The 19,641-nt window shown below is 39.6% G+C and overlaps 1 protein-coding gene across 5 annotated transcripts in view; it reads right to left on the bottom strand.

Annotated features, from left to right (window-relative positions):
* Positions 1-19,641, bottom strand: part of slc8a1b (solute carrier family 8 member 1b) — a 145,912-nt gene that overhangs the window by 36,943 nt on the left and 89,328 nt on the right. For 3 of the 5 annotated variants that reach the window (XM_044136271.1, XM_044136273.1, XM_044136270.1), the window contains one exon: positions 9,663-9,781. In XM_044136271.1, the coding sequence (XP_043992206.1) occupies positions 9,663-9,781 (119 nt within the window). Of the gene's footprint in view, positions 1-9,178; positions 9,289-9,662; positions 9,782-19,641 lie in introns of all 5 variants that reach the window. The other 2 variants (XM_044136272.1, XM_044136274.1) reach the window with 1 other exon arrangement.

Below are 19,641 nucleotides of genomic sequence, written 5' to 3'. Positions count from 1 at the left end.
GGTGACAGGAGGTAGCATGCGTTTGTTATGTAGGTGAGACTTCGCACCATGCGATGTTTTAATGGGGTCTGTAGCTCAACAGGAGTGACTGAAGATGCAGAAGAAAAAAGGAAATGGGCAGAGAAAACGGCTGGTAGATGAGAAGGAGTGAAATCTGAGGAGGAGCAAGTGTGGGTATTATACGAAAAGAGGAGGAGGAAGGGACAAACTAGAATAAAGTGAAGGCAGAAGATTATGTTCTGCTGTCTCACCTTTTGGAAGTCTTAGCTTTAACAAGAGGAACAGGGAAAAGTAAGTAATGTAACTTATGTAAGGTGGTGAAAAAACAGGTGTTGCAAAAGTCGCATCATTTTCTCCAAAGCAAGTTTTAACATGACTATAACATTGTCTTAATTCTGACAGATTAGCACCACTAAGGTCCAGCTCGATCAAATGTTATCGTGAAAAAATAATTAGATTGACTATAGCGCAATACCTGTGATTATACACCAAACTGTTCACTTGACTCATGGTCTGACGATGACGATTCATTTAGAAAATGATTGTGATTTCAAACGGCGAGGCACCGCGCTCAGCTGTCGATTATTCTGCTGCCCCTAGCAACCACAAATGACATTTCCACACAGAAGCTGCTTAATAATGTCCAACAGCCAGGATTTGTCAGCAACGGCTGACGGGGTGGGGGGGGGGAGGGGGGGGATCTTTTGTCTGCGTCTCGTCTGCGAATTATCTGCTGGTGCCATTTGTTATTACAGCGGTTTTATGATTGTTGATTTGGTATTTAACAGACTTTCTGTAATGCGCCCATTCAGTGAGGACCAATTACAGTGTGACATTCAAGCACCGAAATCGCGCTAGACGATTCAGATTCACTTGACATTTGCCGTCGGTTTGTTTGGCGTCTTAATGGAAGTGTGATTCGGGGACGATTATTCATTTTCCCCTCATCTGCTGCCAGCTGGTTTTAATAAGTGGAAAGATTTTTATGCACTGCAAAAATGAACTTTTGGGGTGGCAATAATTCTAAGCAATTAAAATGTTCCACTTTTAATATAATACATTACCTGATAAGTAATTCAGCCTTTTGGAGAAAAGATGAATTACTTATCAGCTGAATGATGAACGGCTTGTTACTCAGCAGAAGTCATGTTTGAATCCAGTCCTATCTAGTTTAGCAACAGAGTGCCGACGCAGTCGCTGCCAGTGAACATCACTCTGAAATCTGGTTGTCATGGAAAAGATTGAAAGTCTTCATGACTCTGATGCCTGACTGAGAAGGTTGCCAGATCTGACGTGCTGAAGAATGATAGCAGTGAGTTAAAGTAACATTTTTGAGGAAAAATCACGGCACGCTCAGTTTGCATGCTGTCACGGTTCAGACATCGTCTGCATCAACAGAACGTGATCACAGAGTGATTAAGTCAACTCTACAGAAACGCAGTAAAAACAGCCACAGGGCTGAACGGGGCCTCCACCTCTTCAGTGAGCTGAACACATTCACAGAGCACGCATTGCTTAAATACTGTCAATCAACAATACACCTAAACTAAAAGAAAAAAAAAACTTGCTGTAGAAACCTGCTGTATGGTTCTTAATGATTACAATCCACTAACATTTTTGTGAAAGGTGGAGGTGAAGGTGTATTTTCTCTTATGTATTGCATCGCCACACATTTTAAACTGTGTATTGAATGTCACTGTATGAAGAGTAATGCATGTCTGCATAAATCCAGTTAAATTAAGATCTTCTGGTCACATATGTGACCTATTGGGATAATTTACTTTAGCCATATAAAAAAAATGGGGTAAAAATTGTATGTGAAAGGATTTTTGGAAACATTGATCATTCACTGAAAGTATGGTACGAGTAATTAGGTTCATGTCAATATTAAGGATTGGACCTGTGATTGGGTGGATCCTCTGAAACTTGTTCTTGTACGTCACGGACTGCAGCTGTAAAAACTGCAGTTTCTGCTCATCAGGTTTAGTTCACAACAGCTTGAAATGAAGGAAGATTATTATTTTTTTGTAATTCCTACTATTACTTTGTTCATGAACCAGTGGTTGTTCAGGTGTGCTCTACATCCAACTGAATTACATTGAATGTAAGTTGACAAAAAAAATTAAATAAAATAAAAAGTTCTTAATGCATCTGACGTTTGTGAGCTACAAAACGGTAGAACTAACCTGTGCGGTTCGATTGGATCCTCATAAAAGCGTAAGACTGCAAGCACAAGGAAGTTTTAAAATGTGTAAAAATGTAATTAATACAAGTGTCTTCGAGAGCATATAGAGGATTTTTGATTTGAAGCCGTCCAAATACCGCAAACTGTTGCTTCAGTGTTGGTTATGTTCTAACAGCCCCATCAGTATTACAGTAGAGAGCTTAATTTTTATCTCAAAGCTACATTTCTTCTTTATTTACAGTGGTTACCATGAGACGTGTATATAATATGATGACATTACAGCTCCATTTATGGCCGAACACCATAAATCATTAGTAATGCGGGTGTTAATATTAACTAGATATTGCTGCCATAAAGATAAAACATTCATGTGCATCATCTGCTGATTGGTTTTAATCGTCGTTGAGTAAACAACGCCGTTTTAAGCTAGGCCATAAAATGATCTAATGCTGTTTGCCATTATACATATGACAATTTGTCCACGTTAATGATCAGTCCTAATGTGAAGAAATGCTGGTAAACACACACACTCCGGCAGCACAACAGCGTTGTGTCTCCAATTATTTCATTGTGCTTTGACACCATCTTATTTGGTGCTGGGGATGATGATGATGTTTTGCACTAATGCGTAATTAAACACACACAGATGCTGTCGCATCGTCACGTTTCAATATTTGGAAAGAGCATCACAGATCATTTTAGAGTCTCTCCCATCTAAACCACAACCACCGTTTCCCTGTCGCCTCGTAACGTGCCTTAAACTTTAAATGGAAAGCACCTACGTTGCGTCGATTCGATTCATCTTCCCCACAGTGCAATTATTATAAACACACACACACCCATTCACACGGGAGAGGAGATGCAGAAACGGGGATGATAGAACTGGAACTATTAATGTCATGTAACCTTTTTTGCAAATTTGTCCAATTTCAATGTTGGAGATCCAGGAATTTGCAGCTCAGGTGGCTGAGAACCTTTAGGCGATGTTCAAACAGCAGGCAAATGTGACCCAAATCTGCTTCTTTTAGGACCCACCTGACCTGGACGAGACTTTTTCAGAGTCGATTATGTTAGGATTTTGTGACAACGCGGCTGGCTGCTGAACAAACTTTGAAAGCAATCCACAGATGGCTTCATGGATTGTTGCTTTGGTAAACTGTGTGCTGCTGTGTGACGTCGCCGCAGTTCTTCTGCGCACGCGGTTCGCTTTGGGCTCATAAAACGTTCACACAGACGTCTGACTGCAGGCGTATTAATTAGTAGCACAAACGACTTGTAATTAAAGCAAATAGTCTAAGTAAAAATCTAAATCCAGCTGGTAATTTATGGCAAGGCGTAAGAGAGTTTAATTATTTCCATCCAACCTGATGATCGGAGAGGCGTTTTGCAAAGAAGAAAAGCCAAAGGTTTTTGGATGTTTATAACAACTTGTCTTGTAGCTTTAACTTTAACTAATACTTTTATTTGTAAAAAAATTAAGCTGCCAATTTCACAAGAATGCACTACTTTATGTTGGTCTGTCAAAAAAAAAAAAATCCAAATGAAATAAACTGAAATATGTGGTTGCCACAAAACATGTGGAGGCTTGAGGAGGGTTGCACAGAGACATGCAGCGACATGCGTTTGATTTAAAAGTTTGGGTTTGCCCTCATTTGAGTTTGGCAACACATGTTACTGCATGAGGACAAGGGGGTCACCGATCTCTGCAGGGCCGATGTGTTCTCGGCTCTTTTTCCCCCCTCAGCGCTTCTCTACCCTAACGCTCCGCTCTCCCTCACACTGATGACTGACGAGAGGTTCAAAGGCTGCTGCGAACTCTCCTCTGCCTCCTGCTGTCCTGGGGCCACCACACACCCGCTCAAGAACTGGAAATACTCAGCCGCAAACCAACAAAGGTTTAAGTGAGGTCTGCTGCTGTGCCCGTAGGGAAAAGAATTCACCTACCAGATGCACCAAGACGTTCACATCGACGTTGGGGAAACTGCCGTGTTGGGATCATTAAGATGGGACAACGATTATGAATATAAAACAAATGTTTTTAGAGAACTTTATATAAGCATATTTGTAGAAAACTGAGTGGAAAAAAGAAGTCTGATGTAAAAGCGGCACAAGCGATCTTTACCTCAGCAAAGGATTTGATCTAAAACAAATAAAGAATCTGGAATTTCCCAAAAAGAGCCAAAAACAGAATATGAAAGAAACATCTATGCACGTCTTCATTTCTTTAAAATGTCTCTTTTCTTTTCAAATTTTATAAATAAAATTACATTTTTAGCTTTAAGGCAAACTCAACTAGATTAGAATGTATAAACTACTTTCCCGGTTTTCTCAATCAATCTGCTGTATATAAGTTTTGACTTCAGTTTAACTACTGAAATGTACTTTTTAATGATTATTTTAATTGATTGATTTTGGTATCTTGACCATTACGCCACTGGATCAGTAATGGAGAATGAAACTGGAATACAAAGAAAATAACAACAAAACATAAAGCAAGTCTCAAATGTTTCTACTCTACATGAGGTCAGTATAAAATATGTTTTGCTTTATAGTTTAATAGTATTCCTAAAGTCACTTGGCTGTACAAGCCATTTTTTTTCTTTTTTTCTCCAGATTTTATGTCAATTGGGGACAATTAACACACATTAATTAATCAACCCTTGAGTGTTTTGTTCCTGTTTCTCAGCGACTCTGATGGGTACTTTAAGGCTTATTTCAAATTCTCTGATAGGATGTGCCAAAATGCATGAAGAAAAAAAAAAAATTAATTTACATCTAGGAGTCTCTTTGTAACGCGCCGAGGGGAGTTAAAGGGGAGAACCGGCGCTTTGATCATTGAAGAGCAACTAGGGACAGAAAAGAAGATCGAGTCGTTTGACACAAAATGCAACTTTATAGCATGAAGTGAATATATGTGATTCCAGAAAAATACTGGTGTTCATCTGTTTTATTATTAGAAATGGGCAACTGTCTTTTGTTGGACAGTAATTTTACAGCGAAAAGCCGTGAATGCAGGATTTTTAAGTATAATGAAAATTAATGGTGCATTTACAGCTAAATTATCCAAGCTGACTGAAGTTTAACTTCTTCCAAGCACTTCCCAGAAAACACTTGACGTCCAGTGGACGTCTTACGAACATTTCAGCTCAAAACGCCCACTTAGTCCAAAAACAACATGAAAAATCATCCACATGTCCTCTCGACATCGCTGTTTAGACTTGATTAGGAAAGTCAGGTTTAGTGGTTGAATTACAGAGATGGAATCATTTGTTTGTTTGCAATTTTAATGCACATGTAATTGTTTCAAAAAGAGACAAATGGAAAATCTGCAAAATGTGGAGATTATTATTATTTTTTTAATTTGTTCAACCATCGGAATAATCAAATTCACAGCCAGAAATATTGGTCAATTACTCACACGGGATTACAGACTAGTCATATACTCAGCATATATGAATAAAAAACATTTTAGGGTGCAATATATGAGATATGTTTTATATGGTACACCTTTCTAATATGACCCTGGCTAACTGGCTATAAACTACATAAAACCATAAGTTGGCGAAAAATAAAACCCCAAAAAACAAAAAAATTGCTATATTACTGAAGAAGTGGTTTAAATAAATCTATTTTAAACAATATATATATATATATATATATATATATATATATATATATATATATATATATATATACATATATATATATATATATATATATATATATATTTTTTTTTTTTTTAGCACTAAACATAAACCAAGAAGATCAAATTTTTTCTTTATTTTTTTTAAGATTTTGCTGGCTTGTGTGCGCAAATACCCACATGCGTACGCATATGCATGAGAAACATGCACACGCAGCCTGAAACGGTCCAAAGCAATAAAGCTCTATGCTGGGCCCATTTGGCACAGAGAACCACATCAGTTCATCAAACAGACATTAAACACACAAAGCCAGTTGCAGCCTGAAGATGACGAGTGTCTGCTCTGTGTGTCCCTGGTGGTGTGTTTGATCTCCTGACTGTGATAATGTGATATCCAGCCTTTGTATTTGATCACTATGCAACCACCGTCGAAGCCTGGTAAACATACATGCACACACACATGCACACACGCCTGCACGTGAGCACACCCATCACCACAATGGCGGCACTGAGCTGTGTGTTAAGTGTGTGAGTGAATCAAACGCAGAGAAAGCTGCTTTTAATCAGGCTGCGCAGAGGAGCTGAGGTGAAATTAATGGGAATAAAAAAACCAAAAAAAAACCTTTTAGACGGCAAGAGAAGATCAGTAATAGGCTGATTTAACTTGAGCCGACTGGCACGTTGTTGATTTGTGGCAACGTCAGATGAAATTACTTCTGTGATGCTGCTAATTACGTTAGAGTTAAGATACAGGGTGTGCATTTCTCCAGCGTAATGTGCCCTCAGATCAATTTTTCTTGTGATTTCAGAACTGAATCGAACAAACTACGCGCAGTGTGAACCTAACAGAAGTTGAAGAGTATCGCCCATTACTTCTAGGGGGATAAGGAGTCATCATCAAAGTCATCTGAACGAGATGAGACTTTATCAATGATTGGAGGAAAATGTTTTTTTTTTTTTTTTTTTTTTTAGGTTTTACTAACTTCTGGGGTCTAAAGGTGTCGGATGTAAAAACAACCAAGAGTGAAAACTTAAAGCACTCAATGTCATTTATAAGAGCTTAGACTGGTGGATAGCGCCGAAGAGTTATGAGGTAAGTAGGAAAATATATCTCTAGACTTTATGCCATGACAGGCTTAGTGCCTAAAAACAACTAGACTTTATTTTATATGACAATTTGGAATTTATTTTATACAGAAATGTACAATTTTGACCACTACAACGCATTACCACGTAACTACGAAAATATTTCAGGCTGTTATCAGTCAGTATTAGGATGTTTGAAGTAATTCAACATGTTATTCTTAAAGCCAGAACTTTTTTTGAGATGTAAGCTAATTTAGCTTTCGATGGCTTCTCCACCATCCCTGTATTTATAAAATGTAAACATTTATAAATTTAACGTTTTTATTTTTCGGCCAGCTGGTTAACAACATTGTTCCCTTTTTGATCCGTCATCGTCTTAAAGGTGACATTTTCAAACCGCATAGAGCGAAAAGCAGATCGTAACATTTGACCATCTTCTCAGTAGACAGGTGACCGCACAGCCTGTAGGAAAAAAAATAAAACAAAGCCGATGACAGGAGTGAATCGTGTGACTCCACTTCCACATAAAAAGGAGTAAATGTTTTTAAACATATAAGAATAAAAAAAAATGCTAAACAGAAGCACTAGTTGACTGTAACTCATGTGCAAACTGTTATTTCCTTGTCAATATTTGAGTTCGCTAAACATTCAACTCAAATACTGTCAAAATACGACCTTAAGAAATGCTTAGGCTTGTGTTAATATCATAATGGGTCATATTTACATTAAAAAGTGCTTTAAATTTGTATTGGCTTGTCAGTGAATTCATAAGTTACATTATAGATAATAGACACTCAAGTTTAGACGAACAAAAAAATTTAATTAATACCCTCTTGAGAAAATTAGATGCGCTTGTTTGTCAAGTAGCAAAACATAAATCAATTATATACGCTTGGCTCGGTGTTTCTTGTAGTGAAATGAATGATGATGCATTTTAGTGTCTTATAGTAAATTAGACTTTTTGGTTTCAACATGTCCACTTTTCTCATGTATGGAGGAAAACGTGGGACCGTGTGCTGCCATGGTTACATACAAGCCAGAGAGCAGCTGGATTTCAAAGAAAATAATTTGAGAGTCCTTCAGGAAGACCAGGGGACTTCAAATCAAGTCGTCTCTAAAACATCAATAGAAAGTCTGATTTTTTTTTTAGATATAATGAAATTACAGGTGATTAAGACTGTTGTACAGTTATATACTTAAAAAAAAAAAAAAAAACTCAGCTGTTATGGCACCAGGGTAGCATTGTAACAGTTAAATTAGTGGTACAAATCATAAAGCGAATCACATTATGGCAATGCATTATTAATTAGTCCATGACTCAGAATTAATACATGAATAATGGCACACTGCTTAATGAGTTCTGCTTGCTTCCCATGTGTGTAACAGAACTTCTGCATTACTGATGTAAACTAAATAGTTCACAGTCGATAGATGAGCTAAGTGCTGTTAGCTCGTAATTGGGCTACTTTTCATGTGATGCTGTGCTGCTGATGCTGTTCACAGATTAGTGAATTAGTTGGGGTGTATGCTCCGGTAGCAAACCTGCTATTAGCTGCTTAACACATTTGTGGCTTCTAGTTTACCAAGTGATGTTTAGAAATAGGGTTAAGGATGATGGTTCTTAATATTCAACACATGACTGCCCATCTTTGTTACTGGAAATTTCTAATCCGCCAAGTTTGCCCGTCTTGTAAGAGGGGGAGAAAATAACTTTTTTGCACAGCTGACGAAGATTTGTACAGTTGTGATAAAAGCATTTTAAACCTCATTGTACCTTGATATTGGTCAGCCTTTCATTTAACAGCTTAAAGTTTGACTTTCAGCTTGTGTAGTTCAGTCAACAAGAAAATTGAATTGAACAAGAAAATTCAATTCGATTCAAGTTTTTAAACCAAGTGTCAGAAAATATGAAACTCACAAAAAGATAGAAACCAAGGCCTCATGACACCTATATGTGGCAAAAACCTTCATATTACGTGGTAAAGTATAAAACTACCAGTACATTTTTGTTGGGTCGGTGAATTTGGCTTACTTACCTACTGACAAAACATTGGGGTTCTGGTTATTTCAATGGGAATCAAACTAAAGCTCAACTCAAAGCAAAATGTCAGTTGAGACAATGACATGCTGCATAGGAAAGACATAACACAACCACAAATCGTGCACTACAATTTGGGAATTTGCTGCGCCGTTCCAAGTTTTGGAAACCAGGGAAGTTTAAGAGAGAGTTAAAGTGTACGATCGATGCTGATTGCCCATCACACCTGTCTGCTCCTTCCTGTTGCGTCTCCACTCGGGGGTTTCGAGCACAATGAAGAAGGAGGATTCCTTACTGTACTCCTCCCGGTCTAAGATTTTAACGGTTATGGTCTTCCTGCATGGGACAACACACGTACACACAAACACATACAGAAGGAAGGTGGTAAATTCATGCATGGAAGACAACAACAAAAAATAAATAAAAAAAAATGGCATGACAAGGTATGCAAATTAAAACACATATAAAATGATTACAAATAACTGAACAAAACTAGGTGGTAGATGTGGTGAGATGAGGTGACCCCGCAGTCGGCTGCATGCTCCCCTCCCCCGGACGCATCAGGAGGAGAGTAAAACGAAGAGTCAGAACATTCAAAACTGCGTCTCCTCCTGTGGAGTTTCCGTGTTAGCAGCATGCAGCCACTGCGGTATGGCGGACGCTCTGGAGCTTCACATGGTCGGCTTTTCGGAACCGGTCAGGCGGCTCACCCTCTTCTTGACCTTTGGCGTCGTTGGTCTCCACCAGGCGGGGCTCTCCGATCTCGATGTAGAAGGCTTTGTTCTTCTCATACTCCTCGTCATCAATTATTTTCACCTTGATGGTTTTACTGAAGGGGCGGGAGGGAAGGAAGAGGGGGAAAGGAGAAGATAAAGAAGGCAGAACAGTGAGGACAGGACAAGCCAGAAACTGGAAGAAGAAGAAGAAGAAGAAGCAGGAAATAAATAATAATAATAATAATAATTAAAAAAACACATTCCCCACAGGCTTGCATCAGGAGACAGATGGATTATTTATTGCCTCTTTCATCTGTGATGCATTTAAATTAGCTCAAATCAGTACAAGCCAGATGGATCTCGTGAAAGCCACTCTGTGCTCAGCAAACATCCTAATCAGGACTCCATTCAATTTTAAACTCAAAGTAGATACCAAGTCCATTTAATAACATCAAACACATGAACGCTAAAACCCACTGGAGGTGGTGCATGAAGTATATAAACTTGTTTTTTTAAATTGAAGTTTGGGATTTGCAGACTTATATGACAAGTTGACATCAATCAGACGCAACATTACAACTATTCAGCTGCAGAGCCTGTAGCTAAACGTTTAGTTTCACGTGTTTTCATGAAATCAACACCTCTCTCACCTATCAAGATAGACAGCGGTGCATATTTGGTTCAAATATGATCCACATTTGTAATCCTCCTCTGACCCACATACATTTAGTTCTAAGTAATGATGTTGGCGCAAGGCAAGTCTGGCTGCCAAAAGTCAGATGCAGGTCCAGACCTGCTGGACTTGTTCATCAATTATCAGAATAGTAATAGTTCCAGTTTAATTCTGAAGCCAAAAACAAAATATTAGAATAATCCATGCATAGAAAGAGTCCGTCGGTAAACACAAGAGGCTGGGCTCAGCTAGACTGATCTCACAAAGTCTCCGTCACTCAAGAGGAAAATACAAGAATCCTTCAGGGGGCTAAAAATGAGCAAATCTTTCTCTGAAATCTTGTCTGATCTCAGTTTAGACCGACAGTGTTGGGGATGTCTGTAACTGCAGCAAAATGTTTTGGTTTGAGATGATAATTCAGGTTTTGGTCACAGGCCAACACCTTTTTGCCCAACTTGCACACACACACGCACACGCCCACACACACACACACACACAGTAGTCTTTTCCAGCATCCCATCACATTGTTTGAAGCACATTTGAACCCCAGCAGGTCAAGAGAAGTGCTGTTCGTTATCTGTTGTGTTTGTGCGTCAGATTTAAGGGCCTGCCAGAAATGCATGAATACAAAGGTTCCTGCCGGAACTTTTGTATGCAATTGTTTTTTTTTAAATATATGTTGAAATCTATGTAATATTTTTTTTAAATGCACTAAATGCATTGATTTAAATGATCGATGAATAAAATGAAAACAAACTGAATTTACATTGCGCACAGACATGATTATATCAAAACCTGTGATACACAGTTGTGACTTTGTCCTGCTGTTCTACCTCACTATTCGATGTGATATTTCAAAAAAACAACAACAAACCTGGTTGTGAAATGCAACAGTAATGTGTGAATGTTAGAAATCGAGGATATAATTTCTCTGGAGCCGTTTTTTTTAATGGAACAACAACGATGTGGTTGTATCTATTAAACTCTTCACAGTGAAGTGTGTGGCACTGAGTGCGTTCATTGTTGAAGTTGGCATCTGTCATCTTTGACGCTGTATTTCGTGCTCCGTGTGTGAACGAGTGCCTGCAGACATGGTTGTTTATCTTGCATTTTCAGTCCGGAACAAAACCCTCGGTCTGATCCAAATCCACTACAGGCAATGACAAAAAGGCAGCAGAGAGAAAACTCATAATCTGGCCCACAGGGTAGGAAATGGGAACACACACACCCTGGGTGAGCGTCCTCGCCGATCACAGATCTGGAGCCCGTGTTGAACGCTCCGTGAAAAAAAAAACGTTGCATGATCGCCATTGCATTTGAACCCATCTCTAACAACGAGATGATGATGAGCGTTTGTTCAAAAATAGCTCGACTCCATTTGTTTTTCTGACCGAACACAGTGGTGTTCATTCATCCAATTTTATGCATCACATGTCAAAATCAACTGCGTCACTCTAAAGCTGTAAAAAAACAAAAACAAAAAAACATATATTCTAATGCCACAGGCAAATACAAAGAGAGGCAACAGAGTTTAGCTTATTGCGTTAGAGGGATAACTGCGCCTAGCTTTGTTTCTCGGCAGCAGATGGAGAACAGATTTACCCTTCTGCTGCAGAGAATCCCCTGACCACCAGGCCGACACTGAAGAAATGATGGAGTCGACTTCTCCTCTGACACAAGGTGGAGCCTTTGAGAACTTTACACTCTCACTGCTGAATAAATGAAGATACTCAGGATGTCACGACTGAGAAACATCGCAGCTACCTCCGTCAGTAGTAAAACATAACCACTGGTATGGCTTTTACCTCATACATACCTCATACGTACTTGATCTTGATTCAAGATCAAGTACGTCATGATAGAAGCAACAAAATGTCTTTATAGAAGTGATTGTTGCCTTTATTTTAGCAGGACGGACCTGAACAGGGAGAAGACCACAGGTAGCACCTGGATAAAGCCGACCAGAGAGGGACTCAAAGGATCGGCAGTCAACATGAGAAAACAGCTCTGAGTTGGGTTTGCCTCCTAAAGAAAACCATTTCAATCAAACTGGCAATGTAGTAAATGTTTTGTGTGATTAATCTAATGTTTCAGGTTATCTAATGTTGTGTTGTGTTTTGCTTCCAAACAATGAATCCTAAACCACTCACTGAGGTGACAGGGTAAAAACCCCTGAGTTGATGCCCCGGAAAACTATACACACCTATTAACAGGTTACAAAAAAAACAAAAAAAAAAAACAAAAAAACAAAAAAAACACATGCCACACTTTTCAACTTTTCTTTTATAAGGTACTGCACTACTTTGAGTTGTCCACCACAAAACACCTGAGTGAGCTCACACAGGAGAGCATCTTTAGTTGTCAAAAGCATCAACCACACCTGAAACCTCAAAGTCAGATTTGTCCCCACAGGGATGTCAACACAGCGGCGCTCTCAGACAGAGGTGGTATCACACTCGCATGGCAGCATTCGCACATTTTTAACACTAGCTAGCCTTCACGCCCCCACATGAGCACACTAAAGGAATTTTGGCTGCAGGAATCCAAATATGCACACAGCCACACACAAGTTACTCTAGGGATCGCGATGTGTGTATATCCGTCTTTCCGCAGAGATGCCCTCCATCTGACTTTGCTAAAACGCAGGAAGAAAAAAAAAGCAACTAAAAAAAACAATCTGAGCAGCTGTGACAGATCTCCACTCCAGTGCTTCTCCCATTACATGCATCTCCTCTCATTTGCTCTCCCTCCACTTCGTCTGCCGTTCCCGTCGCTGAGCCTTCGTACGTAAAACTTTTTGGACAGTGTTTGGAAAGCACTTCTCCAACGCTTAAAACGGAGAAAGCGTCCAGAAAACCATCCAGATAAACATTAAGATTTTTGAAAGACGCAGCCAGAAGATTGCGCTCCACACACACACAATCGTGTACACTACAAATGCCAACTCTGTCAGCAGGAGATGAGATTGGACAAAAATACTATTTCCCTGCATCTGTTGTTTTTCTTCAGCTCTTGATTCGCTCCATCAACTTTTCTGTCCACGTACTTTTTCCAAGCTCGCCTTATAACAAACTAAAGGATTCTCCGATTGCTGTTGTTGCAAAACGGATACCAAGTGCCATTTGTTTCCGTTGCAAGACAAACAGAGTGCACGTTTTGTTACAGATTTAAAATACAAGACTAGTTTCTGCTGACACAGATGCAATAGTTTCAGAATGCTCTTTACAGCGGAGGGTACGCAAATGTGACCATTTTCAGATACAGAACAATGTGTGTGTATCATTTTCCATTTACCACAGAAAAATATTCAGTTTCCGGGCGTGCTGTGGTGGCGTAGGGGATGGTGGGGCCCACGTTTGGAGGCCTGAGTCCTTGACGCGGCCGTTGGGGGTTTGATTCCCGCACCCGTCGACATTTACCGCATGTCTTCCCCCCCTCTCCTTTCCCCTTTCCTGTCAGCCTACTTTCAAATAAGGGACACTAGAGCCCACAAAAAGACCCCCTGGAGGGGAGAAAAAAAGAAAAATATTTAGTTTCCTTTAGAAATGACAAACTGAACGTTGAGAAAATGCTAATTGGAAATTGCTTGCACTGTAAGCAACCGTCCTCCACAGCGAAGAGAGAAGAACCGAGTCAAAGGAAGCGGCCATTCATGTCAATTCAGCATTTAGCTTAGCCAACACTAAGCTGAGCTTCGTTCACTTCCTCTGTTGCTCAACTGCAGACTGACTGCAATTCTAAAACGGCACAGAAAATCGAGGTCATCGAGGTCATCACTGATTGGTCCAACAGAAAGTCTACCGGAGAAATGAAAGTCAGTGGAAGAAAGCCCAGAGTGAGCCGTGAAATTGTGTAGGAAAGCAAAGGCTGTTTTCCCCCAAAGCGGATGTGTTTTACTTTGCCTCCGTGTTTCACTTCCTGTTTCTCTCATGGTATTCCTGTCAAATTGCTGCATGTCTATTATTTTTCTTCAGAGTACAAATATAAATCATCATTTCATTGTTTTTCAGCCTGCTCTATGAGTTCAGAGTCTTGTTTCTGGAAATAAATAAATCTGACTAGCTCCTTAGTATGAGATTTGGGAACCGAGTCACAGTTGTGACTTATTTTGTTTTCTTTGCGCTTCATGAGCCCCTCCTTTTCCAGCAGCTCTACAGATACGTGGTTTTTCAGATCAATGCATCTCATGTGCTTTCAATCAAAAAGCTAAAGGTTAAGTCATATTTTAGAAATGGCAAAGATGTACTGTTTACGGTTTCAGGTTATATTTAAATCCCGGTCTTGGGGGACTACAACCCACTAAATCTAATGAGACTTAAGTGCTTCATTTTTAAATTAAAGTACAATCTGAACCACTTCGCACAACAGATAGTGCTTCAAAGAGCTTTCTTTCTGCTAAGGTCCATATTTAATTCTAATAGAAAACTGTCTCTGGCATTAAGCACAGACGGACAGACAGGAAGTCATGAAGCACAGCAGGCAGCGGCGCGGATAACTCCCCTCCTTTAGGCAACCAGCCTTGACGTATTTGGATCGGAAAATTGGGACTTTGGGAATCACCGCTTTATTTTTACGTTCAGAAAAATGCGGCTTGTGTGCATGCGTGTGTGTGTGTGTGTGTGTGTGTGTGTGTGTATGCTCTGATGGACTACGAGATCATTTTCGAACAAACCAACTGATTAAAACCCCGTCGCTCCGGGTCGCTCGCAGTAATGACATTTATATAACTACAGCCAACGTGCGGGCATATCCTTTTATGTATGCATCTGCATAAATAGCTGCCGTCCACCCTGCTTATGAATGTGGGCGTTATCTGTCCATTTGTGTAAACAACTGGCCTTTCAAGCTCGAACGTGTTTGTTTGTGTGGAGCAGATTGCTGGTGGGTTGAATTCAGTCAGACTAAACAAAACACGGGAAACATGTACATGTTTTGTTACTGTGGCTGCAGGAATGAAGCGTTCCTGCTTCCTATACAAATCTCACTGAAGAGCCTCTGAACAACATTCAATAAAATGAAAGCCACCTTATGATTAAAAAAAATAATAATTAAGTAATGGTTAAACTGTAGGCTTGACACGGTTTTACACAAGAGAGCAACAAGTGTACGTGTGTGGTTTTATTACACCCCGGCTTTTATACAGCTAAGACGATAATGATGCTAACCAGAGCTGGGAACCACAGCAATAGATGAGCAGCACTCAGCCAGACGTCCGCTAATAAGATCCATTCTGCTCACTAACAGGCCTACAAATAATACTGGCTTCAATACGGCTGGAGGAAACCAGAAATGCCAAGAGGTTTAGCAGCGGGGCTGCTGCTGCTGCTGCTGGATTACTTTGGTCCGCAGAGATTAAAGGCTATATTTCAGTGAGCTGTGTGGCTTTGGTCATGACTAATTGTTTAAGATTTTTTAAAAATTCTTTTCAGTGTCAAGACACTTGCTTCCAATGGCATCTTTTGTCATTTATTTTATTTCATTTGGGGAATCGGTGCAGTTTGAGGATCTGACGTTTACTTGTGGTTTGCAATTATTGAATCCATTGAAATGGCAAATTGCTTAGAACCAACCATATGAATGCTTTAACATATTCCATCCACTAATTTGTTTTTATTTTGGTATTTAAATGCACCAGATCATGCTTCATTTTATGTAATCCTGCATTTTGCTGTGGTGAAAATACAGCAATGCTCACATTTATTAGCCCTGATAGCGAAAAATATGTTAGGAAATCCTTAATTGATTTAAATATATATACTTTATGTTTAAATATAATCATACACTTTAAAATAATAACAATAAAAAAAGCTTTCAAAAGGATGTTAAGAAGAAACCTTCCCATTTAAAATTCCTTGTGCTATTATTATTCCAACAATCACTGTAAATTAAATGCAGTCACAGCTCTTGTGTGCGTTTATGTTGATCAAATGAATTGGTAATCCACGACTTCTTGGGATGAAAATATGACACAACAGACGATATTTTCTCTATTCTCCAATCCTTCAAAGTGGGAAAGACAAGAGAACATGCCAATGAAGCCAGAAGCATTTTGATTTCTACAAGTCAGGAATTTGCAGCAAGAAACGACTCATACTGACATTTACCACTATTACTTAAAGAAAAGAAAAAAAGTCAAACGTGAGACTGAAACTGTGATAAACGAGACCCATAGAGTCAGCTTATGAAGAATATATCCATAAATCCATTCATACCAGTTCAATGTGTGTTCATACAGACCATTTAACCTTATTTGGGGTAAATACTGATTGTTGTACTCAAAAATACATTCAGCAACAAACGAATAAAATTGAGCATGATGGAAGTGGATTCATGCCCCTTAAAGAAGTTGAATGAATCCATTGGAGGAAAATGTTCCGTAATCCACTCTAATTCCACATGAGAAACCTTTCAAATGTTCTCGGCCAGGGTTGAAAGTTTGGCGAGGAGCTACAGTGACTTGTTTTTCCTGCTCGGAGACACTTTATCAGTTTAAAACAGAGCAGGCCTCTGGACAACAATGTTTACCGTGAAAGTCATTTTTATGCGACAGCGAGACACAAATCAGTGGACAAAAGCATAAACAGCAGCCACTCTCTATTTTATGTCACCGGTGAAAGCGTGTGTGTACGTAGCTGTGCCTAACAGTTTATCTGTTGGTGTGTGTTTGGATCAGATTAAGCCATTTCCTATCATCACAGGGAGATTCCCCCTCTCCCCACCGCCTGTACCCTCCACTCATCTTCTCACAGACTTTCTCCACATTGTGCCTGGCTCTCCCCCATCATTCCTATCTGCAGTGTAGCTTGTTAACCAAATAAGGAGTTTGGAAAATCCATGGGACTCCCTCGCAGACACACAGACGGCCTCTACACAGGAAATGTCTTTGGGGAGCTTGTAAATTTGATTGGAAAGACACAAATGAGTGTGTGGTGCTCGTATTTAGAGGGGAGTAAAAAGAATAAAATAATTTTTAAGAAAGTAATCTGTTGGGATGTATTTAGGAAATCTGTACCTGTAATGAACATCACTGCAGTTAATGGTAAAATTTATATATATATAAATACATCTGCATACTGTTAAGGTAAGCAATTGAGGACTTTACCTTAAATAGAGCTCCACTCCAGAGGCGTGTTCAAATACGACTGAGTAGTAAACTTTAAGTTTCAACTGAGGTTTCTTTTTTTCCTCTATGGACTTATTAATGCTGTCTTCCTCATAAAACACAAGTCAAGTTCATGCAGGGACAAAATGTACAAACATAAAACATTAGAGAAAGCTAGCAGAGCTGGGTGAAGAGGAGGTGGAACAATGAGGGCAAAAACAAAAAGGGCTGGAAAAACAAACCCGTGACTCCTGTTAAACATGTACCAATCAAACCTCTGCATAATGGGATGGGACCGAGTGTGTGTGTGGGTGTGCGTGTGTGTGTGTGTGTGTGTCAGAGGGAAACAAGCTATAGAAAAGAAGCTATATGAATGCTAATCAGCTGATGCTGCCAGAGCAGCTGCACTGCTCCAATATTTCCAGGCCGTTTATGAGATCTCAGATGCATGATGGGAGCAGAGCACACAGAGAGTGACACAGTCAAGTGGGCTGATTAGCCTCTGGAGCCACGAGCCACGATGGAAGCAGAGAAAACACCTGGTTTCTACTCGCCATGCCTCGATACGAGGCGCAGTTTTCAGAAAAGATTGAGAAACGGTCCGTCAAAGCTGATGGATTCTTCTTCTGTCCGTTTATTTAAACTTTTCTTAGTTCATATTTAAAAGTGCAAAACTTTTTTTTATTTTTATTTTCTCTCCCCAAAACCAACAACCACAATAAAACACCACTATTTGCCCTGCAAAGTGTAAACATGGTTCTGTCAAGTAGACTGTGCAGGTTGGGAACGAAACTACAAAGAAAAAGTAAATTTAGCTCCATAAACTTTTATGCATGCAGTTTAATCGGCATTTCGAAGCCTCAGATACGTCAAACAAGCTATTTTCTTCCCGTTACATAAACCAGAGCCAGCGCATTTGTTCTGCCTTGCCACAGCTGCCTTCTAAATCTGGATCTTCTCATTCACTTGTATCCAAAGCAGATATGTCCACATAATTATTTTCTGTCTAGATGTCATTCAGAAGCTTATTCCTCCACCTACTTAGACCGCCTCCATTTGAGTTATGTTTAGCATTTTGCTTCTCACAAACATCCACTTCCTCCACTTTAAAAACAACAAGATACACAAAGAGCCCTCAGGAGACCCGCACAGGGAATCGAACAGGGGAAACGCGGCCCAGCAAAGAGAACGTTGTTGTTCTATCATTCCAAGTATGATGAATCTATTCCTTTATAGAGATGGGGAGCACTGAGATGGGATGGCGTTTGTAACCAGACTACCTTCTTCAATGCTCATAACCTTGATGCCAATCGGTCATTTGGACAACTTGAGAGATACGGACCACAGCAGACTGGGAATACCCCACATGAGCCGTAGTTTGGATTATTTGACCAGTTGTCTAGTCATCCCCTCATACCACATCAAACATTGACAGGAAAACATTTACTCGTTGCCAAATACATCCTGCCCTCCAACAAGTGTCATTGTAAGGTTGACATTTTCCACTTCACCCTCCAGTGGTCATAATGTTATGCCTAATCTGTGTAAAAATAGTGTAAAACCTACAATACCAGAAAATTAACCAATAATTTGTAAGCACTGTGGGAGTACAGCAACTGGCTAACTATTAGCTGCTAACAATGCTAAAGTTCCTATCAACACTAAATTAAAGGGCTACTTAAAAGTTTATCAGAGTCTGGACTTTATTTTTTTTTATCACTAATTTTAAAATATATATAATATTATATAATATGCACCAGTATTATTTCATTGGTGAAAGAATTAAGTGTCCTTAGCATGTCTTGGCTTTAGGAGCTGCTACAACTTAGACTAGCATAAAACTGCACTATGCTAACATGCATGTTATTCCAGGGTCACAGATTCTTTGAAACAGTCGACTTTCAGTCGCGCTGTTACTTTATTTACAAAAAGTTTTTTCTTTTTTGTTCTTCTGAACTCCCATTTCGCAACATCTGGAACTGGTCATCTACTTTTACCTCCAGAGTTTTGTGATATAAAAACTCAATTCTGCACCACCTGCTTTCCACTGACCAGACAAAGGAACAGTTTTATCTCAGAAAACTAAGAGGCACCGCTTCCAGACGTGCCCACATGCTTTTTTTTTGTTCTTACACCGGAGACACCAGTGTCACGCTGATGCTTGCACATATGCCTCGTGGTATTAACAGTTGCTAAAC

This window comes from Gambusia affinis, linkage group LG13, assembly GCF_019740435.1.
Source record: "Gambusia affinis linkage group LG13, SWU_Gaff_1.0, whole genome shotgun sequence".
In the NCBI taxonomy this organism is placed as follows: Eukaryota; Metazoa; Chordata; class Actinopteri; order Cyprinodontiformes; family Poeciliidae; genus Gambusia; species Gambusia affinis.
This window is presented reverse-complemented; position numbering and strand designations above follow the sequence as displayed.